The 26,757-nt window shown below is 37.0% G+C and overlaps 1 protein-coding gene across 1 annotated transcript in view; it reads left to right on the plus strand.

The window, feature by feature from the left end:
• Positions 1-272: 272 nt before the first annotated feature.
• LOC135779472 (uncharacterized) overlaps positions 273-26,757 on the plus strand; it is a 29,298-nt gene continuing 2,813 nt past the window's right edge. Inside the window, exons 1-28 of the mRNA XM_065290184.2 lie at positions 273-701; positions 934-1,052; positions 1,370-1,400; positions 1,638-1,844; positions 2,750-2,977; positions 3,173-5,613; positions 5,908-6,144; positions 6,287-6,496; positions 8,103-8,211; positions 9,298-9,447; positions 9,560-9,625; positions 9,729-9,914; positions 13,996-14,202; positions 14,291-14,896; positions 15,971-15,981; positions 16,493-16,715; positions 16,893-17,011; positions 17,372-17,402; positions 17,620-17,829; positions 18,066-18,293; positions 18,505-20,936; positions 21,514-21,741; positions 23,227-23,436; positions 23,727-23,829; positions 24,376-24,510; positions 24,638-24,703; positions 24,806-24,985; positions 26,291-26,497. Of these exons, the coding sequence (XP_065146256.1) occupies positions 521-701; positions 934-1,052; positions 1,370-1,400; positions 1,638-1,844; positions 2,750-2,977; positions 3,173-5,613; positions 5,908-6,144; positions 6,287-6,496; positions 8,103-8,211; positions 9,298-9,447; positions 9,560-9,625; positions 9,729-9,914; positions 13,996-14,202; positions 14,291-14,896; positions 15,971-15,981; positions 16,493-16,715; positions 16,893-17,011; positions 17,372-17,402; positions 17,620-17,829; positions 18,066-18,293; positions 18,505-20,936; positions 21,514-21,741; positions 23,227-23,436; positions 23,727-23,829; positions 24,376-24,510; positions 24,638-24,703; positions 24,806-24,985; positions 26,291-26,497 (9,361 nt within the window). The 5' untranslated portion in view covers positions 273-520. The remainder of the gene's footprint in view (positions 702-933; positions 1,053-1,369; positions 1,401-1,637; positions 1,845-2,749; positions 2,978-3,172; positions 5,614-5,907; positions 6,145-6,286; positions 6,497-8,102; positions 8,212-9,297; positions 9,448-9,559; positions 9,626-9,728; positions 9,915-13,995; positions 14,203-14,290; positions 14,897-15,970; positions 15,982-16,492; positions 16,716-16,892; positions 17,012-17,371; positions 17,403-17,619; positions 17,830-18,065; positions 18,294-18,504; positions 20,937-21,513; positions 21,742-23,226; positions 23,437-23,726; positions 23,830-24,375; positions 24,511-24,637; positions 24,704-24,805; positions 24,986-26,290; positions 26,498-26,757) is intronic.

The raw sequence follows: 26,757 nt of genomic DNA on the forward strand, positions 1-26,757 counted from the left end.
CGGTAAATGGCGACAGGAGATCAAACCAATATCATGACAAACTTTACGAGGATTCTAATACAATTTTGCATTAGATAGAATAGAATTGAAGGCTGAATGGCAATTATTAGATGTATGCATCCAGGTAATTAATTTACAGTAGAGGAAACCTTTTTTATTTTCCCATATGTACAATACTTCTCTAATATTTTCAAGCTTTATTTGTGCCATCAGAGGTGAAGTCACAGCACCATCTGTTGAAACTTTTGGATATTTGACTAGCCGCGTGTCACCAAACGAAACTCAATGACGTAAACCTTTACTAAATAACAGCACGCGCAAAAAGATAATCCACGCTCATCGCGGTTAAATGTACACAAAACGGATATCCTAAATATTGAGGCATTCATAATAGAGCATTGTCTTCCTCTAAAATATGCGGACAGCTGTAAAATACCGCAGAAACAAAAGTGAAAATAAGCTGAGTGAGTAATAACACAGACTTGCCAGTCATTTCCTTATTAGTGCTCATAGTGTCGGTATGGAGGAATATCCTTACCCGATCGTTGTTGAGGGGAACTGGAAGCCTGAACATGCAAAAAGTTTAAAAAATAAACTCCAGATTTACTTTCAAAGTAAGAAGAAATCGCAGGGAGGAGACTGCGTCTTACAAGTCAATGAAAACAGCAGCGCTGCTACAGTTCGGTTTAAATCATCGGCCAGTAAGTGCTTAACAAAAATATAGATACAATGTTTTTAAAAATATTTAATTGATAATGTTTGTTAGTTTTATAATTACTTATTATAAAAGTTAAGACAATTAAGTGTATTTTAAAACTGAAAATTAGTTATAAAATACACGTAAATGTCCCAAATCAGTATACCGTTTGTATCGACTGTCAATGCAGTGCAGGCCATAATTGTTTCAAATGTTATCTTACTAAACTTTGACAGTCCGAGATGACGTCCTCTCCAAAACGGATCACGTGATAATTGTTGACAATGTCGAAATCAAGTTAAAAGTGAGCAAATCCAGCCTTGCATTGAAAGAACCAGACAGCAGCATACAGTTGGTAAGGACACTATTAATGTTTTCTTAAAATACAATAGTATCAGTGCTTATTTCACAACTATATGTGGACGGTATATTAAAATATGACGGGTGAAATTACGTGAAAGGACCGCGAGAGCGATTCGAAATCACACGGAGTTGTTTACTCTCGAATCGCTCTCGCAGTACTTTGACGTCATTAGATGATCGGTATGCGCAGCCGCATATGAAGTTAAGAATGCATTACCTTATTTTTGAGTGTGTGGAGTTTGAGTCACTGTACTTGTTTGACAGCGTTCTCCTTACACGTGATTATTAAGAATTGTATTATTGTTTCAGGAAGATGAAGCATCTGGATATCAAGAACCCAGTAAGTAATAGGTTTCTGGTTGCTTATGTATGTGGCATTTTATTGTTTAGGTTTATTGATTGCTGATGTATTTAAAAATGTTTATGGTAAAGATTCATAAATTACTGAGTCAAATCATATACGGCAACTACCAAAAAAAGTGTTTAGTTGTTTTATTAGTTTAGGTTTAACTTGAATGAGCCATTGCTATATAAGCTTTAACCTTTAATACATGATGTTAATTTATTTTGCCTGAAGTTCAAAGTGCACCTCCGACTGAAAGTGATCCAGATGTGAAGAACCCTGAAGAGTCACTTGCTGTAGTTCTGGAAAACGTTGTAGATGACAATGCAGAAAATATTTTGTCTCTTTTGGTGGAGAATGTCAGTGGTCTTTCTGAAAAGGACTTTACTGTGGACTTGCTAGAATTAAACACAGCAGTCGTGACCTTTAAAAACCCCAGTGGTAAGTGGTCCATCCATACCTTAGTCTTAAAGGGAAATTCCGCCTTGAAATGATCCTAGGGTTAATAACAAACGTGTACCGAGTTCGACCGTTCACTGGAGTTTGTTTTCATGTTAGTCTAACGTGACCAGTGTTATTGCTAAACGCAAATTAGCATGTTATGGTAGCCTTCGGGGCATCAGTGCATTAAAAACGAAATCGCTATGTCTATACTACTAATAATGCTCAAAATAACCCCACACTTACACTGTAGCACAATGAGGGTCTCTATATGTAAACCGAAGCATTGAGAACTTTGCAAGTGTACAGGCAGTTTATTAAAAACAAACACTTACCGTTCACGTCTGGATCACATATCCATGCGGGCGCCATCTTGGGAAAACTGAACTCTCGCGTGAAAGCACAACACCTGTTCCACAACAACGGGCAACAACGTTTCACGCGAGAGTTTAGTTTTCCCAAGATGGCGCCCGCATGGATATGTGATCCAGACGTGAACGGTAAGTGTTTATTTTTAATAAACTGCCTGTACACTTGCAAAGTTCTCAATGCTTCGGTTTACATATAGAGACCCTCATTGTGCTACAGTGTAAGTGTGGGGTTATTTTGAGCATTATTAGTAGTATAGACATAGCGATTTCGTTTTTAATGCACTGATGCCCCGAAGGCTACCATAACATGCTAATTTGCGTTTAGCAATAACACTGGTCACGTTAGACTAACATGAAAACAAACTCCAGTGAACGGTCGAACTCTGTACACGTTTGTTATTAACCCTAGGATCATTTCAAGGCGGAATTTCCCTTTAAATGGGATTATAGATGTACATTATAAGCTTTTTTCTTTAATTGTATGTCATTTATATCATCAAATATATCTGGTGTGTAAAATAACATTTCTGACAGCTGTAGGGAAGTTTCTTGAGGAGAGCAGGACACACAAAAAGTTCAAGGACTATGGTCTGAAGGCCCGTGCCTTGGAGAGGAGCACATGTGTGAGGGTGGAGAATCTTCCATCGGATGCCAACAAGATGCTGCTGGAGTTGTATTTTGAAAAATGGGGTGGTCCGGTACAAGAAACCATCACATTGCCAATGGAGCAAGCGGCCATTATAAAATTTAAGAATGAAGAAGGTAATACATCTGCATTTGCTGCTTTATTTCTGCTATTTTTTATGGGCAAACTAGGAATTGAGGGTGCAATTGCTGTATACATTTTTTTAGGGTACCTCTTGTTTGTCCAACGTACCTAAGTTAGCCAGAATAGATCATTCTATTTCAGAAAAAAAATACATCAATTTACTTTGAAATTGTATTTATTTTTGTCAGACAAAGAAAAGATATTGAAGACAAAGCATATCATCAGTGATGTTCCAGTCAAGGTCTACCCCTACTATAAATCCTTGGGTACAGCATTGTATGGTAGCAACAGACCAACATGGAAACTTCCTGAACCCTTCAAAGTCAATATACATCCTGCCATCAGGGAGTTCCTTTTAAAAAATAAGCTAATTTCCTCTATTAGTGATAATATGAGCTCACATTTCTGCCAAATAAACATAGACAAACCTGAAGTTCTGCTCAGTCCTGATCCAGCATTGCTGAAACAGAAAGGTTTAACCAGAAAACATGTTGATAGTTGGAGAAAGAATGCCTCAGATGCATTTGAAAACATCACATCCAACTATAAAGCATTTGAGTTGCCAGTATCGTACCTCTTGTTGGCCAAAGTGAAGGATAATATAGAGGAAGTGGTGAAAGATCTGGTTTTTACACACATGGATTCATCTAAAGGGGTCCTAACAGTGGCAGGTTTGGCCCGTGATGTAAATGACCTGAGACCCCTCTTGGAGAAAATGTTAGAGCGATCATCAGCTCAAATAGAGAGAGAGAGGAGCAGTGTCACAGAACACATGGAGATGACACCTGGCATGTACTCCCTGCTTCTACAGGATGGTCTGCAAACCGCTACAGCTGCTTCTCCACAACTGCGCCTTGATTACAACAAGAAAATGAACAAATTGTCTTTATCAGGTGTACAAACTGAAATTTTTACCTTCAAGAATTGGGTTCAAGGGAAGCAATTAAATATGAAACAGACGCCTTTAAAGATTGATCGTTCATTACTGGAGTTCTTGAGATCAGTGGATTGTGATGAGATGTCCAAAGACCTGTTTGTGTCTCATGGAATAAGTGCTGTATACACAGAAGAAAATGGAGATCTTGTTTTGATTGGAAGCACAGACAGAGCACATTTTGAGGCACAGAAGAGGTTGAATGTGGTTCTTGAAACTAAATACATCATTGTAGAAGATCAGGGTGTGCTTGCAATGCCAGAGTGGCAAGATCTTATTAAACAACAGCAAAGTTTTTACAGTACATCCAAAAAGAAGACAGTGTTTATAAACACAACACAAAGAGACAAAGTAATAGTGTCTGGACTTAAAGAACCAGTGATAGAGATCAGCCAGACATTAGGAGACTTCATTGAGAAACACACTAGAATTGAAGAGGATGTTCGTGTTAAGTCACATGCAGTGGTTGAATTCATAAAAGTAAGAAAGTCACAGGACTGGAAACATTTTCTGAAGTCAGATAAAGTGTCAGTGCATTTTGATTCTAAGAGACCACGGATCAAGGTCTCTGGAGAGGGAATGTTGGTCCAGGAAGCTATGACATTCTTTAAAAAGATGGCAGATGCTCTCTACACGGACACACTGATCATTAAAAAGGCAGGAGCAAAGAAATACTTTAAGGAAGAAGGTAAACTAATGCTGTCAATGTTCATGAAGGAAAACAGATTTGTGGTTGTGCTCCAGGAAGATCACATGCTGGAGGAAGAGGCAGAGAATTTAAACAAAGGTAGTTTTGACGATTTTGTGGAGATTGGTGAGGTTCGGATTCCGGGTGGAGTAACCGTAAAAGTCAGAAAGGCAGACATTTGCAAGTTAAAAGTGGATGCTGTGGTAAATGCAGCTAATGAAGATCTGCAGCACATTGGTGGATTAGCCATGGCACTTCTTCAAGCTGCTGGACCAGATCTGCAGGACTGTTGTAACATGTACATTGAAGTGAATGGACCTCTGCGGCCCGGGGATGCCATCATCACTGAGGCTGGACGTCTTCCCTGTAAATATGTAGTGCATGCTGTTGGACCTCGATACAACAGTTCAGACAGACATGGTGTAGTGCAACATTTAAGAAGTGCTGTGAGGGAAAGTTTAAAGCAGGCTTCAGGCAAACGCTGCTCTTCCATTGCAATTCCTGTTATCAGCTCAGGGATATTTGGCTGTCCTCTCGAACTATGCACAGAAACAATTGCCAAGGAGGTGCGGGAGTTCATTGATAATCAGAACCGCAATGGCTCACGAAGTACACTTACTGAGATTCACTTGGTTGACAATAATGGCACCAGTGTGAATGCCATGGCTCAAGCTGTGGGAAAGTACTTTGCTGATTTTAGACCCAAAATGAATGTCCCTCATCAAAACAAGCCTAGTGGCCGTGGCGATTATGTACAGAGAGGTCAGGGCAACCGTGGTCATGCCCAAGGATATTACGGACAAAGAAGCCAAGAATCTGGAAATTACAATAATGAGCCGAAAAAACATGGTAATAGAGACTTTGAAAGACAACCACAATGGAGAGAAGAAACCAACTTTTCTGGTGGCAGATCAGAGTCGTTTGATGGGTCGAGTGTTCTTGAAACCAAAACTACACAAGGTGGATTACAACTCATTTTGAGCAAAGGGAACATCCAGGATGCAAAGGTAAGTGAATCTTGGATTACCACAATGACCGCATTGAAGGATTACCACCCCCGAAATGACAAGCAGCCCACAATTTACCTCATGCCATAGGTGTATTTGACTTGCAAATGTTATGCAACTGAATGGTGGTTGATTTTTAAGCTCATCCAGGTTCAGAGGCTTAAGCCAAAAAAGAGCATTTATCCATCATAAATATAATCCATGTGATCCCATAGATTTGTAAAATGTCTTTGGATTCTTAAAGGGACATTTTTTATAGTCAGCTTTGATAGACCTTTCTACTTTCACCTGCAGACTGATGTCATTGTAAACACTGTATCAGAAGACCTGGACCTCAGTAAAGGGGCCATTTCCAAGGCACTCCTTCAGGCTGCCGGTCATCAACTCCAAAAAGAGATCACTACAACTGTTCATGCAGGCAGGCTGAATAATGGAGAGATGGTCATCACAGATGGGTATAAACTGAAATGTAAAAGAGTCTTCCATGTAGTTTGCCCATTTTGGAAAGGTGGTCGAGCCTCAGAAGACAGGGTGAGACAATTGTGGTTGTATTTAAAATATAAAAAAAATTTAATTAACAGTATATAGATTGCAATATCATTTCTAGTTATTTTATGCTGTTTAATGTATGTTGAAAAATTGTAATAATAATATCTTATTTTCATTTCAAAAGGTACTTGGTCAGATCATTAGAGATTGTCTAAAAAAAGCAGAAACTCTGCAGATGGCTTCAGTCTCCTTCCCAGCTATTGGTACTGGAAACCTTGGCTTTCCTAAGGATCTTGTGGCCAGGATCATACTGAGCGAAGTCCAGGAATACACCCCTCAAAACCTCACAGAAATAGCTGTGATTGTGCACCCATCTGACAGACAAAGTTTAGATGTAAGTGTTTAAATGGAGGAAAACTATTCAAAATCAATTTATGTTAAAAAATCTCTCACACAGAGAGAGCTCAAAGGTGTAAAGTTGCAAATGTGTTGGTTTTGTAGATGCTGTAAGTTATTACTAGACCTGTGGCATTACAATTAATTTATATACACAGTGGTTTAAAAGTTATCTAGGGTATGACTCTCATTAAAAATAATAATAACAATATTAATGTTGTGATTTGAGACAAAGGCGGCAGGCAAAGGCACAGATCCAAATGCAGCAAGAAGATTTTTAATATAATCCACATGGAACAGGAACCACATAAACAACAACTGAATACTGAACAGGCAGGGTTAATATGCAAGACAAGAACCAATCACAAGGCAGAAACAATTAACAACTATGAAAACAGATTAGCAGTGGGTGGAGTATGATCTCATGGACTCATGACATAGTTAGGCTCTGTCCCAAATGGCACACTTCATGTGGACTTTCGGTCTTGTGGCCTTAAATTGCGCGTGCTTGCTTAGTCTACGAGTCCGTATGGTGTCCCATCTGTCATTTTTACACTTTGAAGTGTGCTCATCAGCGCCTTCTTTGCCCCCTTGATGCGGTCTTCAGCGAATCCTGCACAGCAGGCTGCTTCGCGCACTTTACCAGCCCAGAAGTCCTTGCGAAAGACCAATCAGAGGACGGAAAGGAGGAGTACACTGACAGGCGGAGTACACTTTTCTTCCTATTTCTGTCCCAAAGTACGACTCTGGTGCACCCATGTGGACTCACATCAAGGGTCCCTAAACTCTGCACTACATGATGTCTTCAAAGTGTGGACTCTGATTTGGGACAGGGCCTCTCATAGAGACAGAGCGCAGCATGCCATAACCTGAAAACCACGCCCACTGGGGGGAAAACAATCCAACTGTCTCCATTGACTTTGTATTGCGAGAGGCTGCCTCCTTGTCATTTCTGGCTTATAACAAAAAACAGAATAATGTCGAAAAGCTGCTGTGTGACAATATGTACAGCTAACAAGCCAAAAAACCCAGAAATAAGTTTTTATAAGCTGTCGACCTTAAAAAACGAACGTTTAAAGACACAAAAGTGGAAAACAGGCAACTTTTCATAGTACTCCTATTAGTAGAACTGCGTCCACTCGGGGGAAATGTAGTCGGCGATCCACTTTTTTCTCCTTAAAGGTTGGGTTTTACTGCTCGACAGCTTAAAAAAACTTATTTCTGGGTTCTTTGGCATGTTAGCTGTAAATATTGTCACACAGCAGCTTTTAGGCATTATTCGGTTTTTTGTTATAAGCCAGAAATGACAAGGAGGCGGCCTCTCGCTATACAAAGTCAATGGAGACGGTTGGATTGTTTTCCTCCCCGGTGGGCGTGGTTTTCAAATTTGCATAACTGTGCTCTGTCTCTATTTGAGAGTTTATTGTTGTTCTAGAATGTGTAAAAAAATTATGGCCCTTAACTTTTGAACAGTAGATATATTTGAGTCTCAGACTCAAGTTTCCATTTGTCTAGTTTATATCACTGTTTAAACATTACTTGAGAATTTGGAGTCAATCACATTTGCTCATGGTAATGATATATATGTGTGCTTTATCTACTAGTGCTTTACCAGAATCTTCAGAAATGGGATTCAGAGTCCCATCACAAAAAGAGCAAAGCACCACAATATGCCTAAAACAAAACCCTATGAAAAGTCAGCACAGGCGTCTGGTAAACTTTTCTATTTCTCTATGTTTGTCAAATGCATTTAAGCTTTATTTTGTTGAAAGATTTATTTCAGTAAACACACTGTATCTATTAACCAGTTAAAAAAAAATTACAGTAGAGTTTTGAGTATAGTCATAAAAAATTAAGTTACAATGTTTACTATTGTAAATGGATATGAAGTTCACTTTAGACATTTACACAAGAAAACCAAATAAGAAACTTAAAACACATCCTTTATGGCAAGCTTACACTACAGGATTGGAAACTACCCAAATCACGGTGTTGCTCACTCTACGCAACGATGTTTCTTCTCATATTCTTCTACAATACATTCTGTAAATTCCCGACTATCAGCAAAAATAATTTTTCTCAAATAAATTCTCACCAAAAAAAAAAGAGATTAGGCCATTTCTTCAAGAATGGATGATCAACTTGCCCTTTAATTGGTCAACCTTTCTCCGTTCATACCATCTTTAAAGGAACACGCCCAGATTTTGGGAGTTTAGCTTATTCACCGTATCCCCCAAAGTTAGATAAGTCCATACATACCTTTCTCATCTCCGTGCGTGCTGTAACTCTGTCTGACGCAGACTAGCTTAGGTTAGCACAAAGTCTGGAAGTGAATGGCTCCAGCTAGCAAACTGCTCCCAATAAGTGACAAAATAACGCGAACATTTTCCTATTTATGTGTTGTGATTTGTATAGTCACACCGTGTACAAATAACAAGGTGACATGAGACACAGCGATCTTTTAACAGTATACATACTGGGAACTATATTCTCAGAAGACGAAGCACTGCTACTTGGGCGGAGTGATTTGATGAGGAACAGAGAGTTCGGTCAGAGTTGTGCAAATCACTCCGCCCATGTAGCAGTGCTTCGTCTTCTGAGAATATAGTTCCCAGTATGTATACTGTTAAAAGATTATATATATATATATATATATATATAGTCTTTAGAATCATACACTTATATCATTTTCTAATTTTCTTTTTAAATTCAAAATAGTACAATTTTATCAAAGGATGTATCAGGTTAGTATTCATTTCCCATATATCCTTCTTTCTTTGTCATTTTCTTTGTCATTAGGGCTTTTTGGCAAGGTCTCCACTCCCTCTCATGGGGTGATCACTATGCAAATAGGTGAAGTGACCCTGCAGGTTTCATCAGGAGACATAACTAAAGAAAAAACCGATGCAATTGTCAACTCCTCAAATCCCACATTTTCTTTAAAAACAGGTTCTTATTTTAATTTCAATATTTTGATATTATTCATTTTTTATATCATTGTAATTAAATGGTTGCTAGTAAAAATGTATAACGTAACTGTCAATTTCTCTTTGCAATCCAGGAGTATCAAAGGCAATTTTAGATGCTGCTGGATTTCAAGTGGAACAGGAATGTTTACAGATTGTTGGTTTGTATTTCTTTATAATTTACGGTTTTATCCTTGAACATTTGATTAAAACATTTGTCTTTCATTTTTTTGTGACATTAGTGCGTTTTTTTTTTTTCGATAGGAAGGGGTTCACCAAATTTACAGCAAACAGAGATTGTGACCTCAGCTGGGAAGCTCCCATGTGGAAAAATCATCCATATCATTGGTCATAATACACCTTCTGAAATTAAAGATGTTGTTTTGTCTGTTCTGAAGAGATGCGAGGCAAACCAACTGTCATCTGTTGCCTTTCCGGCTCTTGGCACTGGTAACTTTTATATACTTTAATTTATTGACAATTAAAATTATGTAACCTTCAGGTAAACATACTTGAATGCAAGAGTCTACCCATATACAGTCTTGTTCAAAATAATAGCAGTACAATGTGACTAACCAGAATAATCAAGGTTTTTAGTATATTTTTTATTGCTACGTGGCAAACAAGTTACCAGTAGGTTCAGTAGATTCTCAGAAAACAAACATGACCCAGCATTCATGATATGCACGCTCTTAAGGCTGTGCAATTGGGCAATTAGTTGAAAGGGGTGTGTTCAAAAAAATAGCAGTGTCTACCTTTGATTGTACAAACTCAAAACTATTTTGTACAAACATTTTTTTTTCTGGGATTTAGCAATCCTGTGAATCACTAAACTAATATTTAGTTGTATGACCACAGTTTTTTAAAACTGCTTGACATCTGTGTGGCATGGAGTCAACCAACTTGTGGCACCTCTCAGCTGTTATTCCACTCCATGATTCTTTAACAGTTCATTCACATTTCTTGGTTTTGCTTCAGAAACAGCATTTTTGATTTCACCCCACAAGTTCTCAATTGGATTAAGGTCTGGCAGGGAACTACACTAACCTTTTCCACTGGTGGCACTTGCGCTACCAACTTTTTCAGTTACTGGCGCAAAATATGATTTGGTCGCACATATTTTTTTCAAGTTATATTAAGGCGCTCTGGATAATAATGAACAATAATGAAACTGTATTGCATACAGATATGCTTTTTAATTTACTTGCCATCTTTTAAACCACATGCCGCCTTGTTTTCTTAAACGTTGCAGTGTTTCCCACAGATCTGAAATGTACTTGGTGGTGGTAGCCGGTGAAAAGGGCAATTATTACCCACTGGCAAATAATGGTCTACTATACATGTGATGTAAAACTAATAATGTGTGACACAACACAATACTTTGATTCATTGAAAATTAATATTAATTTCACATTATATTTCATCAATCTAACCACCCCAAACTTTCTTTGCCATTAAAAAAGCTGACACTGTTTGTCAAAGCACCACGAAAAGACTTACTGTTTTTGCACTGATATATGAAGCAATTAGACCCCTTTTATCAAACTCAATATAATACAATACTATGGGCCAGATTTACTAAGCGCTTGCGCCAGCGTAAACCATCATTTTGGCGGTAAATAGCGATGTCGGAATTTACTAAAGACGCGCAGTGGATCATTAGCGCTGAAAAGGTGTGGTCTAGTTCTTTTTGCGACTGACCTGATTGCATATGCATTTCTAGGAGTTTCCCTTTCAGACGCAAACATTTTGGGAGGAGACTATTTAAATGATTCACGCAACGCGATTTACTAATGTTTGCGCATGTGTTATGTATGGCATTTGCGCGACTATTTAACGCCGAAAAAAAGCATGTCTTAAATCATTTTGCGCTCGAAATGGCTGCAATTGTTGTTGCTAGGAGGAGACATCGCAGAAATCAGAGACTGCATGGTAGAAGGGAGAGGATTTCCAGGATCATTTTACCAGATAAGTTCACGCGTCTCTCTGCCTTTATTTATCGGCCTGTATATCACATGCACCTGCAGGAGCATCATCTCTGCTTATTTGCAACCATGCGCTAATTTGCGCTGCTCTTAGTAGATTGGTTGGTCATTATGGAAATCAGCTGTTGCGCCTGTGTTATTTAAAAAGCGCTTTTTTTAGTAAATAACCCGCAGATATCACCACTCCCATCAGCGCATTTTTGGAATTGCGCTCATGCGCTAATTTGCCCTGTTTAGTAAATCTGGCCCTATGTATAGTATATTAATAGACAGTGCAGGTCTATAGATTATAAATGTGACTGATGTTATGACTGATGTTATAATGGTAATAATTTCTATTAGAAAGGCACTTTTACTGCTTCTGCTCTATCTTTCTATTTCTCTCTTGCCGATTTAAAAAGCTTAATCCACGGTGACAGACTTTACATTGCTTTGCTCGTTCAGTGCAATTGGCTTGACATTAGCATTGCTTTTTCCTACAATCTCTGTCCAAACTTAATATGGATATGGTTTTAGAAAATATATGGTTAATTAATAATAAGATTATTAAAAAAATGTGAGAAAGAAAATGCAGCGCGTGGTCGTAACAAGAACCATCGCCATAGAAACCGGAGGCACGCTGAAACTGCACTCGAGCTTTAGCGCGGTAGCGCTCATGGACGTTTTCCGATCGACTCGGGTTATAAACACAACATTAATCAGACTTGGGACCCAAAGTAATTAAACTAGGACCTAACCGGACCCGACAGACCATTTAAAATATAAACCCGGAACCATACGGGTCCCGCGTCCTCAGTGAAGAAAGACCTCTGCTCAAGTTCAGAAACAAGGAAGACACTGCGCTTGCGTCGCGTCGCACCCAATTAATTGAGAAACAGCTGAGCACGCAAACGCACACTGATAGGGAGAGACACGACGTGCTTTCACGCAAAATGAAGCCAACGTGTTGATGGCTCAGAGCACGTTATAAAACGTATTCTTAAGATCCACATTTCTGTTTAATGCTCATAGTAAATCATAGCATATTGTCTAAAACATTAGGTAGCACATTTGCGACCCATTAAAAATTAGGGTCGCAACGGCAGTTCAAAAGGTCGCATATGCGACCATTTTGGTCGCAGTGTAGCTCCCTGTCTGGAGATTGGGCTGGCCACTCCATAACATTCATTTTGTTGGTTTGGAACCAAGACTTTGCCCGTTTACTAGTGTGTTTTGGGTCATTGTCTTGTTGAAACAACCATTTCAAGGGCATGTCCTCTTCAGCATAGGGCAACATGACCTCTTCAAGTATTTTAACATATGCAAACTGATCCATGATCCCTGGTATGCGATAAATAGGCCCAACACCATAGTAAGAGAAACATGCTCATATCATGCTCCATGCTTCACTGTCTTCACTGTGTACTGTGGCTTGAACTCAGAGTTTGGGGGTCGTCTCACAAACTGCCTGTGGCCCTTGGACCCAAAAAGAACAATTTTACTCTCATCAGTCCACAAAATGTTCCTCCATTTCTCTTTAGGCCAGTTGATGTGTTCTTTGGCTAATTGTAACCTCTTCTGCACATGCTTTTTTTTAACAGAGGGACTTTGCGGGGAATTCTTGAAAATAGATTAGCTTCACACAGACGTCTTCTAACTGTCACAGTACTTACAGGTAACTCCAGACTGTCTTTGATCATCCTGGAGGTGATCAATGGCTGAGCCTTTGCCATTCTGGTTATTCTTCTATCCATTTTGATGGTTGTCTTCCGTTTTCTTCCACGTCTCTCTGGTTTTGCTCTCCATTTTAAGGCATTGGAGATCATTTTGCTGAACAGCCTTTTTGCACCTCTTTATAGGTTCTCCCCTCTCCAATCAACTTTTTAATCAAAGTACGCTGTTCTTCTGAACAATGTCTTGAACGACCCATTTTCTCAGCTTTCAAATGCATGTTCAACAAGTGTTGGCTTCATCCTTAAATAGGGGCCACCTGATTCACACCTGTTTCTTCACAAAATTGATGACCTCAGTGATTGAATGCCACACTGCTATTTTTTTGAACACACCCCTTTCAACTAATTCAACTACTTGCCCAATTGCACAGCCTTAAGAGCGTGCATATCATGAATGCTGGGTCTCATTTGTTTTCTGAGAATCTACTGAACCTACTGGTAACTTGTTTGCCACGTAGCAATAAAAAAATATACTAAAAACCTTGATTACTCTGGTTAGTCACATTGTACTGCTATTATTTTGAACAAGACTGTATATATATATATATATATATATATATATATATATATATATATATATATATATATATATATATATATATATATATATAAATATATACATGATTGGGTGTGTTTTTATATATAAATAATAATTATACACAGTACACACACATATGTTATGTAAACACAAACTTTTATTTTAGATGCGATTAATCGCGATTAATCTTTTGACAGCCCTAATATATATATATATATATATATATATTTTTTTTTTAACACTTTACCGTAAGATTTGGTTTTTAACATTAGGTTAACATGTGTTTAACCCTTTAGGTAAGGGTGGAGCAAAACCAGCTGATGTTGCAGATGCAATGGTTGATGCTGTTGTTGAATTTGTGAAGAAAAATAAACCAACGAATGTGAAACTGGTAAAGTTCCTCATATTCCAGACGAGCATGGTGGCAGATTTTCACCAAAGCATGATCAAACGATCAGGTGAAAAATTGGAGGAGGACAAAGGCTTTATGGAAAAATGTAAAGGTCAGTAAATGAAGAGAATGACCATTTGATCAATTTGTCCTAGTAATTTAATATAACTGATTTCTTTCTGGTTCTTGGTTCCGCACAGACTGGACAAAAGAATTCTTTTTGGGGGAATCTCCCAAAAATGAAGAGTTGGTGATGGTGGTCGAGGGAATTGAACCAGCAGTGTTACAGCTGTGTGGGGAGACCGCACAGGACTTGAATAAAGCCAGGGATATCATCAACAACTTGATATTAGGAGAGTATCTAAACTTTCCAATCCGTGATCCGGCTATTGGTCATTTCACCAAAGAGGATGCAGAAATGCTGAGCGCAATGCAGAGAGAGCTTGACGTGAGCATCAAACTTGAGAAGAGAAAACAAGACTCTGCTATCACATTGGAGGGACTGAAGAGAGATGTCCACACAGCTGAGAGTCGCATTCGGGAAATGATCCATAAGGTGGAAAGGAATGAAAGAAAAAGGCATGAGGCATCCCTTAGCAACAAGGTTGAGTGGAAATATCTGGCAAGTGGGCAGAACCTGAAAAGCTTTGATAAGCTGACCAATTATGCCCTGGAAAAGGCCTTTCAGAACAAAAACACCTCTGTGAAAATCAAAATTGATAATGATGAATACACGGCCTATTTAGCTTTTCTACAGGCCACAAGAGGGAGTAAGCAGATTGAATTACAAAGAGTAGATTTGTCAGGTGAGTTTATCTTTATTACTTCAATGATGCATCTCCAAGTGGCATCCTTTTTATCATTTATTGTTTCATGTTGAACTTAAGGAATTTGGTGTGCAATCAATCTGTCACACTTTCATAATGGTTCTCAACCCTACCTACAGCAAAATTATAATAGAAAAATAACAGTGAAGCATATTAATTTTATTCAAGATCAGTCTCAATCACACACACACACACACACACACACACACACACACACACACACACACACACACACACACACACACACACACATGTTGCTAATGTATGTGTGGGGGCACTGTAATATCTGTTGTTTTTTAACATCTACACTTTTCCTGTATGTTTGTTTTAAATTTTGGTGGAAATACTCAAAAATAAATAAATATATAAATAAATAAATAAGAAACTTAGCAACAATCAAAATGTTTTTAGAACATAAACTTTGTCCTCTCATCAAATGCCTTGCTGTTCTAAATGTCATTACTGATGTTTGCAGTATTTATTCACCATACTCATGTTGACCGTTGTCTTTTTCTTTACAGGCTGACAGTGGTGATCTCTATAAGTTTATGACTGATGACACAAACAACCCTATCATGTTTGTGATTTTCAGATATTTACAGGCCTACACAGAATACCTAATCACATTCCTGTAAGGATTTAGTTGTCATTGAATTGTTTTATTGTGCTAGATAAATTAAAACTGAACTGTGGGAAATGTGTGTGTTTTGGAAGAAGTTGATTGGGAATTCTGCTAAAATATATTTTGTGCTTAATGAATGATAACAGATTTTTAATTTATGGGTGAACTATTTGATATATTATTGTAACAGAGGTGCATTGAATTAAAATTATATCTACATTTAAAAAAGTGTAGTGTATTTGTTCAGACATTTCCTGTCTGATTTACCACTAGAATTTTATAATAAATGTTGTTGAATTTTCGGTTTTTACCATTTGACAAGCGATAAAAAAGGTTGTGCATAGTTTATCATTTTCAGATTTATATTGAAGTAAAATTACAGTAGAGGAAAGGGTTTGACAATAATTCTCTATAATTTCAAGCTTTATTAGTGCCATCAGAGGTAAGGTTGCAACACCATCTGTTGATTTATTATTGTTGCTTACTAAGACGCATATTAAACGAAACTCAATGACGCGAACCTTACCACGCGCAAAAAAAGGAAAACGCGCACTGTGGTTAAATACATCCTACACAAAACCGATATTGTAAAAATTGAGACAATAATAACCCTACTTAAATTAACCAAACCATATTTTTTGTGGTAGGCCAAAATGTGTTGTAACCAAGTTTTTTTGTGTATTAATTATTTAGTTTAACTATGTTTTTCCAAAACCATTGTTATTTTGTGGTTATACCATGGTTTTAGTTTAGTGCAGTGGTTAATTTTCGTATGCGAAACAAATGCTAAGAAAGATGATAAAGTTTTAAAATATTTTTATGTAGCTGGCGTGCGTTTATTGTTTTTATTACATTTCTCTCGGATAAAGCACTTTCCGCAACTGTCCGCTGTCCCAGTTTCATGGCAAAATATCGCAGAAACGAAAGTGAAAACAAGCTGGAGGGAGTAACAGTATCGACTTGCCAGTCATTTCCTTATTATTCATATTGTCGGTATGGAGGAATATCCTTATCCGATGGTTGTGGAAGGGGATTGGAATCCTGAACATTCAAAAAGTTTAAAAAATAAACTCCATATTTACTTTCAAAGTAGGAAGAAATCTCAGGGAGGAGACTGCGTCGTACAAGTCAATGAAAATAGCAGCGCTGCTACAGTTCGGTTTAAATCATCTGAGGGTAAGTAAAACGCTGATATTTGTTGTTTATTTATTGAATATATGTATTCAGGCACTCGAGACAGTGTGCTTTAAAACTAAAATAGCTGTTGCATCGACTGACAATGAAGTAGCATAAAAGCTAATGGTACCACTTGTTTTAGATATGTCTTGATATGTCTGCTTACTTGTGTTCAAGTTCGAGATGGTGTTCTCTCCAAAGCGGATCATGTGATTACATTTGGGAAAGACAATGTCAATTTAAAAGTGAGCAAACCCAGCGATGCAGCGAAAGAGCCTGACAGCACCCCACAGCTGGTAAGCAATTGTACTAGCCTATCATTAGTAATTCACGACTGTATTAAAGAGACTGTATTAAAATATCAGAGGTTAAGTGTGTCTTTAATGGGCCACGACATATTTTTTACAGTCTATCTATGGTCACGACATGTGCGTAGTGTTTGACTGCCGCACGGTACCTTGATGTCATCAGCATAGAATCGCGAGAGCAACTTGCTAGAAATGCTCTGGAATAGCTCTCGCGATACTTTATTCCAAACGCCAAGCTATCTGCGCAGCTGCGTGCAGTCAAACACAACACATCTAAACAATTGCATGTATTCTGTGAGTTTTACTTGTTTGACACCATTACAAACATGAAGACTTGACTTTTTTCAGAATGAGCAGGCATCTGGATATCAAGAACCTAGTAAGTAATCATCTGGACTTTTGGTCTGCTTACTGTATGTACATGTACATTATTATTGTTTAGGTTTATTGTGATTTTTTTCTATAGTTAATAATTTGCTTAGTCAAAACTTATTTTACTGTAACTAAAAAGTAATGATCAATGGGTTTTTTTGGTTGAGGTTTAACTTAAGCATTGATGTTTTATAAATTGAATGTCACTTTTACTTTGCCTGAAGTACAAAGTACCCCTCCAACTGAAAGTGATCCAGATGTGAAGAATCTTGAAGAGTCATATGCTGTAGTTCTGGAGAATGTTGCAGATGACTTTACAAAAGGTGTTTTGTCTCTTTTGGTGGAGAATGTCAGTGGACTTTTGGAAAAGGACTTTAGTATGGAACTTATACCAGAATTAAAGACCGCAGTTGTGACTTTTAATATTCCCCATGGTAAGTTGCCCATCACTGTTTTAGTCTGACACACTTGATAAATAAGCTGGCATATTTTTAATATATTATCTACTTTAAATAGGGAGGAACCCCTGACAACTAAAATTGTAACGTTATAGTATGTTTACATGATACATAAATTTTTAGAACTTATTTATAAAAAGACTTTATATTTTGCATTGTATGTAATTTATATCATCAAATGAATCTTCTGTATTAAATAACATTTCTAATAGTTGCAGGAAAGTTTCTTGAGGAAAGTAAGACGCACAAAAAATTCAAGCACTATGGTCTGAAGGCCCGTACCCTGGAGAGGAGCACATGTATAAGGGTGGAGAATCTTCCATCTGATGCCAATAAGATGCTGCTGGAGTTGTATTTTGAAAAATGGGGTGGTCCGGTAGAAGAAACCATCACATTGCCAATGGAGCAAGCGGCCATAATAACATTTAAGAAAGAAGAAGGTAAATACATGTGTTACATTTGCTGCTAATTCCAGTGTTATGTTTTATGTATTTATGACCTAACAAGGAAATAAAGAACCAGGGTGTATGGTGCAGCGAGTTTTAGTTAACCTACCCGCAGATCATTCTACTTGACAGACAACTGTGATTCAATTTCTTTGCATTACTGTAAGAATATTTACTTTACTTTGAATTTCATTAATTTTGTCAGACATGGAAAAGGCAAAGAAGATGGAGCATACCATCAATGAGGTTCCAGTCAAGATCCACCCCTACTATAAATCCCTAGGAACAGCCTTGTATGGCAGCAACAGACCAACATGGAAACTACCTGAACCATTTAAAGTTGATATACATCCTACCATCAGGGAGTTCCTCCTCAAGAAAAAGCTAATTTCCTCTGTCGTTGATAAGATGAGCTCACAGTTCTGCCAAATAAACATAGACAAACCTGAAGTTCTGCTCAGTCCTGATCCAGCATTGCTGAAACAGAAAGGTTTAACCAGAAAACATGTTGATGGTTGGAGAAAGAATGCATCAGAGGCCTTTGAAAGCATTATATCCAACTATAAAGCATTTGAGTTGCCAGTATTGTACTCCTTGTGGACCAAAGTGGAGAATGAAATAAAGGAAGTGGTGAAAGATTTGGTTTTTACACATATGGATTCATCTAAAGGGGTCCTAACAGTGGCAGGTTTGGCCCATGATGTAACTGACCTGAGACCCCTCCTGGAGAAAATGTTAGAGCGAGCATCAGCTCAAATGGAGAGAGAGAAGAATAGTTTAACAGAAGACATGGAGATGACACCTGGCATGTACTCCCTGCTTCTACAAGATGGTCTGCAAACCACTACAGCTGCTTCTCCACAACTGTCCCTTGATTACAACAAAAAAATAAACAAATTACAATTATCAGGTGTTAAAACTGAAATTCTCACCTTACAGAATTGGGTCCTTGAGAAGAAATTAAATATGAAACAGGCGCCTTTAAAGATTGATCGTTCATTAGTGGAATTTTTGAGATCGGTGGATTGTGATGAGATGTCCAAAGACCTGTTTGTGTCTCATGGAATAAATGCTGTATACACGGTAGAAAATGGAGATCTTGTTTTGATTGGAAGCACAGACCGAGCACTTTCTGAGGCGCAGGAGAGGTTGAATGTGGTTCTTGAAACTAAAGACGTCATTGTAGAAGATCAGGGTGTGCTTGCATTGCCACAGTGGCATGATCTCTTTACACAAGTGCAAAGTTTGTACAGCACATCCAAAAAGAGGACAGTGTTGATAAAGCTTTCGTCACAAAGAGACAAAGTAATAGTATCTGGATTTAAAGAACCAGTGATAGAGATCAGTCAGACATTAGGAGACTTCATGGAGAAACACACTAGAGTTGAAGATGTTGTCCGTGTGAAGTCACATGCCGTGGTTGAATTCATAAAAGAGAGAAAATCGCAGGACTGGCACCATTTTTTGAAGTCTAATGAGGTCACAGTGCATTTCGATTCAAAGAGACCGCGGATCAAAGTCTCTGGAGAACGAATGTCTGTACAGCCGGCTATGATCTTTTTCAAAAAGATGGCAGATGTTCTCTATGCTGACACACTGATCATTAAAAAGGCAGGAGCAAAAAAATACTTCAAGGAGGAAGGTCAATTAATGCTGTCAATGTTACTGAGGGAAAGTGGATTTGTGGTTGTGCTCCAGGAAGATCACATGCTGGAAGAGGAGGAGGAGGAAAATTCCAAGAAGGGTAGTTTTGAAAATTTTGTGGGATCCTGTGAGGTTCGGATGCCGGGTGGAGTAATTGTTTTAGTCAGAAAGGCAGACTTTTGCACGCTAAACGTTGATGCTGTGGTGAACGCAGCTAATGAAGATCTGCAGCACATTGGTGGATTAGCCATGGCACTTCTTCAAGCTGCTGGACCAGATCTGCAGGAGTGCTGTAACAGGTACATTAAAGAGAATGGGCGTCTGCGGCCCGGAGATGCCATCATCACTGAGGCTGGTCGTCTTCCCTGTAAATATGTAGTGCATGCTGTTGGACCTCGATACAGCAGTTCAGACAGACATGGTGTAGTGAAACGTTTAAGAAGTGCTGTGAGGGAAAGTTTAATGCAGGCGTCAAGCAAACGCTGCTCTTCCATTGCAATTCCAGTTATCAGCTCAGGGATATTTGGCTGTCCACTCGAACTATGCACAGATACAATTGCCAGGGAGGTGCGGGAGTTCATTGATAATCAGAACCGCAGTGCCTCACAAAGTAAACTCACTGAGATTCACTTGGTTGACAATAATGGCACCACTGTGAATGCCATGGCTCAAGCTGTCAGAAAGTATTTTGCTGATTTCAGCCCCAAAATGAATGTCCCTTATCAAAGTAAGCCCAGTGCACATGACAGCACTGGAGACAGAGGTCAGGGCAATCGTGGTCATGGACATACAGGCCAAGAGTTTGGAAATCACAATTATGAATTGAAAAAACATGATAATAGAGACTTTGAAAGACAACCACATTGGAGAGAAGGAACCAAGTTTTCTGGTGGCAGATCAGAGTCGTTTGATGGGTCGAGTGTTCTTGAAACCAAAACTACAAAAGGTGGACTAAAAATCATTTTGAGCAAAGGGAACATCCAGGATGCAAAGGTAAATTAATCTTTGATTACTTAATAGCATGTCTAATATGTAAATATGTGTGTATTAACAGTAATGCAACTAGCACTTTGTACATAAATATTCTACAATTGAATAATTGCTCAGATAAAAAGTACTGTACAAAAGTCTTAGACCACCAGCTTTGTTTTAGCAAAGTTTTAAAGTCCATCCATATTAATTTCTTCACTCTCTTTATTAAGATACAAACAGAAAATACAGGAAATATGTAAAAAAAAAAAAAAAAAAAATTTCTAAACTAAACGTCTTCTTTAGGCACCGGTCAGTATTTAGTGTGACACTTCAGCTTATACTTTTATACTGTTTATACTGTTTTTAATAATACATACAAATTTCCTGTATTTTTTGGTTGTATTCTTATAAAGAAACTGAAAAATAATTATATATGATTACCATACCATTGCAAAAACAACAAATCTAATGGTAGCATGGTGGCCTTAGACTTCTGCACAATACTGTATATCTAGTTTCAGTAGATAAAGTTTTGATAGTAATTTTTGATAGTAAGCTCTGATGCATCCTCAAGAGTGTTTCTCTTTTTCTCCTGTAGACTGATGTCATTGTAAACACTATATCAGAAGACCTGGACCTCCGTAAAGGTGCCATTTCCAAGGCGATCCTTCAGGCTGCAGGTCATCGGCTCCAGATAGAGGTCAATACAACTGTTCCTGCAAGCAGGCTGAATTATGGAGAGATGGTCATCACAGATGGGTATAACCTGAAATGTGCAAAAGTCTTCCATGTAGTTTGCCCGTATTGGAGAGGTTCAGAAGACAGGGTGAGAATAACAACTTTGATCAAAAATTAAAAGATTAAAAACATTGTACCAAAGTAATGTACCATATAAATTAAATGCAATGTCATTTCTTGCCAATCGTAAATTGTTTACTGGATTTTGAAAAAATGTCTGGAATTGCCTGGTAGGCTTTACTTGAAAGTCCTTTTGGGTTGATAATAAAGTTTTAATGTTCGAGCTGGTGTGATTGAGTGGAGGTGGGACTAATTTGCATATTCATGAACCACATGATAAGCTCAGATGCAAACTGCTAAACGCCACCTCCTTTAAAAAGAAGATGATGGTATTAACCGACTGCTCTCGGCATGAATTACACGTTAAGCAAATTTGCTTGAAATCTGCTTAATCACAGCCTTAGGCCATTTAGAAATGTTGCTTTGTTGGCAAAATCCATTAAAGGATTAGTCCATTTTCTTAAAAGAAAAATCAAGGTAATTTACTCATCACCATGTCATCCAAAATGTTGATGTCTTTCTTTGTTCAGTCGAGAAGAAATTATGTTTTTTGAGGAAAACATTGCAGGATTTTTCTAATTTTAATGGACTTTAATAGAGCCCAACATTTAATACTTAACTCAACACTTAACGTTTTTTTAAACAGAGTTTCAAAGGACTCTAAACAATCCCAAACGAGGCATAAGGGTCTTATCTAGCAAAACGATTGTCATTTTTGACAATAAAAATAACAAATATACACTTTTAAACCACAACTTCTCGTCATGTAGATCCGGTCGCGATGCGCCAGCTGACCCCATGCAATACGTCATGACGTCAAGAGGACGAACGTGAAACTCCGCCCCAGTGTTTACAAGTGTCTTGAAAGAGGACTGTTCCTACGTTGTTGTATGTCAACTGATACTAATTAATGTCTTTGTGTCAGTTTATTGTTTAAAATGGTCCGCAAATGTGCGTTTTATATTTGTAACACGTGACCTCCCTACGTCACTACGCATTTACGTTAGGTCGTGCTGGATCGGACCTACACGAAAAGTTGTGGTTTAAAAGTACATATTTTTTATTTTTCTTGTCAAAAATGATAATCGTATTGCTAGATAAGACCCTTATGCCTCGTTTGGGATCGTTTATAGACCTTTGAAACTCCGTTGAAAAAAACTGTTAAGTGTTGAGTTAAGTATTAAATGTTGGGCTCTATTAAAGTCCATTAAAATTAGAAAAATCCTGCAATGTTTTCCTCAAAAAAACATAATTTCTTCTGGACTAAACAAAGAAAGACATCAACATTTTGGATGACATGGTGGTGAGTAAATTATCTGGATTTTTCTTTTAAGAAAATGGAATATTCCTTTAAGAGTCAGAAAAATTCTTATTTACAAGAAGACATGTCAAATGGAAAGGTTTTTTAATCTGAGCTCCATTATCAAGCTAAAGTATAGAAAAATGTTATCAACTACATGGGACTTTAAAGATAGTGAAAGGTTATAATGTTATATTATTTTGATTTCAAAAGGTACTCGGTCAGATCATTAGAGATTGTCTGAAAAAAGCAGATGCTCTGCAGATGACTTCAGTCTCATTTCCAGCTATTGGTACTGGAATCCTTGGCTTTCCTAAGGATCTGGTGGCCAGGATCATACTGAGCGAAGTCCAGGAATTCACCCCTCAAAACCTCAGAGAAATAACTGCGATTCTGCATCCCTCTGACAGAGAAAGTTTAGATGTAAGTGTTTATACATTAAGGCAAGAGTTCACAAATGTGTTCACAAATCCTGAGTAAAGTTACAATGCAAATGTCTGCCTGTAGTTTTCTATATGCTGTAGTAAATTATTACTAAACCTATTGCCCAATGTTCACAGTGAAAAGCATGTCCAAAATTAGTTTTAAAGCTCTAAGTTACAGTTTCAGACTCAAGTTCTTTTTTTAAGTTTTATTTATTTATTTATCAGAAATTAAATGAAATAAGCGCTTATGCTAATGTTGTTTGTATATTTGTGTGCTTTATCCACTAGTGCTTTACCAGAATATTCAGACATGGGATTCAGAGTCCCATCGCAAAAGGAGCACATCAACATTCAATCTCTACAGCAGAACCTAAGTCAACACGGATGTCTGGTAAACCTTTTTTATCCCACTCTTGTCTGATATACTTATAATCCTTTGAACCCGGGTACATCTACCATATTAACCAGGAAAATATGCATGAAGTTAAAGAAATTACGAGAAGTTTTGAGTAGTCATAGAAATTAAAGTTTTTCAAATGGAAAATATTTATGCAAGATCAAGTTTAGATATTCATATCAAACACTTTATGGCATACTACATTTTGCATGATGGAAACCATAAGGAGGAGGAGGAACCAACAAAGGAAACCTAAAATTAGCGTATTGCGGCCCCTAGTGGTCATTGGGAGAAATTCTAACAAGCGTGGCAAGCTATGATGGGATTTAATTATATTGTTGTAAATTATATATTTTCCTTCTTTTTTTTCTTATAACATTGCACGATCAAATCATATTTTAGGTTTTAAGTAAAAATTACATGTACTATTTAATTCATAATATTTAATATATCAATTTTTCCATATTATGTCATCAGGATAGTGGCAAAATAGAAGTTTATACATTTACATCTATGTATCTTCTTTGTTTTTGTTTAAAGTCTCCACTCCCTCTCATGGGGTGATCACTATGCAAGTGGGTCAAGTGACCCTGGAGGTTTCATCAGGAGACATAACTAAAGAAAGAACAGATGTCATTGTCAACTCCTCAAATCACAAATTTTCTTTGAAAACAGGTTAATGCAAATTTACAGTTTTTTTTCAAACTCTTATATGTTTCCTTATTTCAAGTTTTATTTTAAATACATTATTAAATACATATTTAAAAAAAATGTAATTGCCAATTTTCTTTTTGCAATCTAGGAGTATCAAAGGCTATTTTAGATGCTGCTGGATTAGAAGTGGAACGGGAATGTTTACAGATTGCTGGTTTGTATTTTTATAATTGGTTATCTCATCTTTGCTGATAAACATTAGTTTAAATCAGTGGTCTTTGACTTTATTGTGAACAGTGCATGTTTCTTTCCACAGCAACAAATAACCAGCAAGCAGAAGAGATTGTGACTTCAGCTGGGCGGCTCCCATGTGGAAACATTATCCATATTATTGGACGTAATAAACCATCTGAAATAAAAGATGTTGTGTTATCTGTTCTTAAGATATGTGAAGCAAACCAACTGTCCTCTGTAGCCTTCCCCGCTCTTGGCACAGGTACCATTTATACATTTTTATTAATGGACTCTTATCTAAATATCAAGTAATATTATCATAGAATAAAACATCAACATATTTCAGTATACCTTTTTTAAATACTAAAATACCTTCAAATAGGTTCAGTTGAATAACATTAATGTATTAGATAGTACAATATACAGCAGTAATGTATTTACAGCAATAAATAAATAAAGTTGATTTTAAGTCTTAAATTTTCTGAAATTTATTAGTATATTATTAGCGCATTCAACTGGAAATTAACATTGACTAACATTAAAACTGCAATACATGTATTGATAATTATTATTTTATTTTATTGTAGTCAACCGTATTGTAAAGTGTTACTATTATTTAATAGGATGGTATTAACAAATATAATTTTAGCCATTAAAAGTGCTTTTCAAATATTAAATTAAATTATTTGAACAATATAGCTTAACTATATGTTTTATTAAAATTAATAATAAATTGTGCAAGCGTTACATTTTTTAAAGAATTAATTTCGAATTTATTTAAGATGACATGAACTGTAAAAATAAATCATGTTGCACATCAATTTTTAAGTTTAATCAACTTGAATTCAGAATTAATTTGATATTTTTTATAATTTTAAAAATAAAGTTTAATTAGCTTAAATTATGTAAATTTTATTTTTATAATTTATAGCAACTACACACTAGTAAAGAAAGTTTAAATTAATTTTGAATTTGATTAAATTTAAAGATTTAAGTGCAATTAGGATTTTTTACAGTGTGAATTAAAGCCTAAAAAATGTTAAAGTCGCAATGAAATTGAAATGAAAAACTATATATGTATTTTTAATAGTGTGGTATTATTAACAAATGACTTATCTGTGAGCTTCATTATTTTTTAAAAATTCGTGTGTGCTCATAATCTTTAATCAAAAATGCAAATCTCCTCCCCTCCTCAAAACGATCTCTCTTCACTTCCGGTCAAAAGTATGGCAGGTGGGCGGGGTCCGGGAGAAGATCGCAGTGATTAGCAATTAGCAACACGACTTAACTTCAAACGATCCAATCAGATCTCGATGGACAAATTCAAATCCAGCCCTGCCTTATTTCATCTCAAAAGCCGTTTCATTCGGATATACGTCACCACGGGGAAAATAAGGCAATCGCTACTTCCGTTTCATGGCGACTTTAACCAAAAAATTATACATTCATTTTAAATCCAATTATTATAAGGATCATTATAGAAATTGTCATTTTTGTATAATTTCTATAAAAAACTCCATTGATTGAAGTATAAAAACATCATCTTGGCATATCTTTATTCCTTTAGGTCAGGGTGGAGCAAACCCAGCAGATGTCGCAGATGCAATGGTTGATGCGGTTGTTGACTTTGTGAAGAAAAAGAAACCAGCATATGTGAAACATGTGAAATTCCTCATATTCCAGACGAGCATGGTGGCAGACTTCAAACAAAGCATGCTCAAACGATCGGGTGAAAAAGTGGAGGAGGAAAAAGGCGTTATGGACAGGTTTAAAAGTGTGTAATTCAACAAGAATTTAAATTTTTCAATTCAATTGTATTTATATAGCGCTTTTCACAATTGTTTAATTGTTTCAAAGCAGCTTTTCATTAAAAAAGCAGGAGAAAACACAGACAAATCGGTGAACAACATAAGAAGCAAAGTAAAGCGGCTAAGCTTAACCCCTACCAGCGAACATAGTAATGATGTAACATATAGATAAGGGTTCTAACTTAAGCCAATGTCAGCTGACTCCCTAGGGGTTGAAAAAAAACTT

This window comes from Paramisgurnus dabryanus, chromosome 10 (genome assembly GCF_030506205.2).
Source record: "Paramisgurnus dabryanus chromosome 10, PD_genome_1.1, whole genome shotgun sequence".
NCBI classification, from domain to species: Eukaryota; Metazoa; Chordata; class Actinopteri; order Cypriniformes; family Cobitidae; genus Paramisgurnus; species Paramisgurnus dabryanus.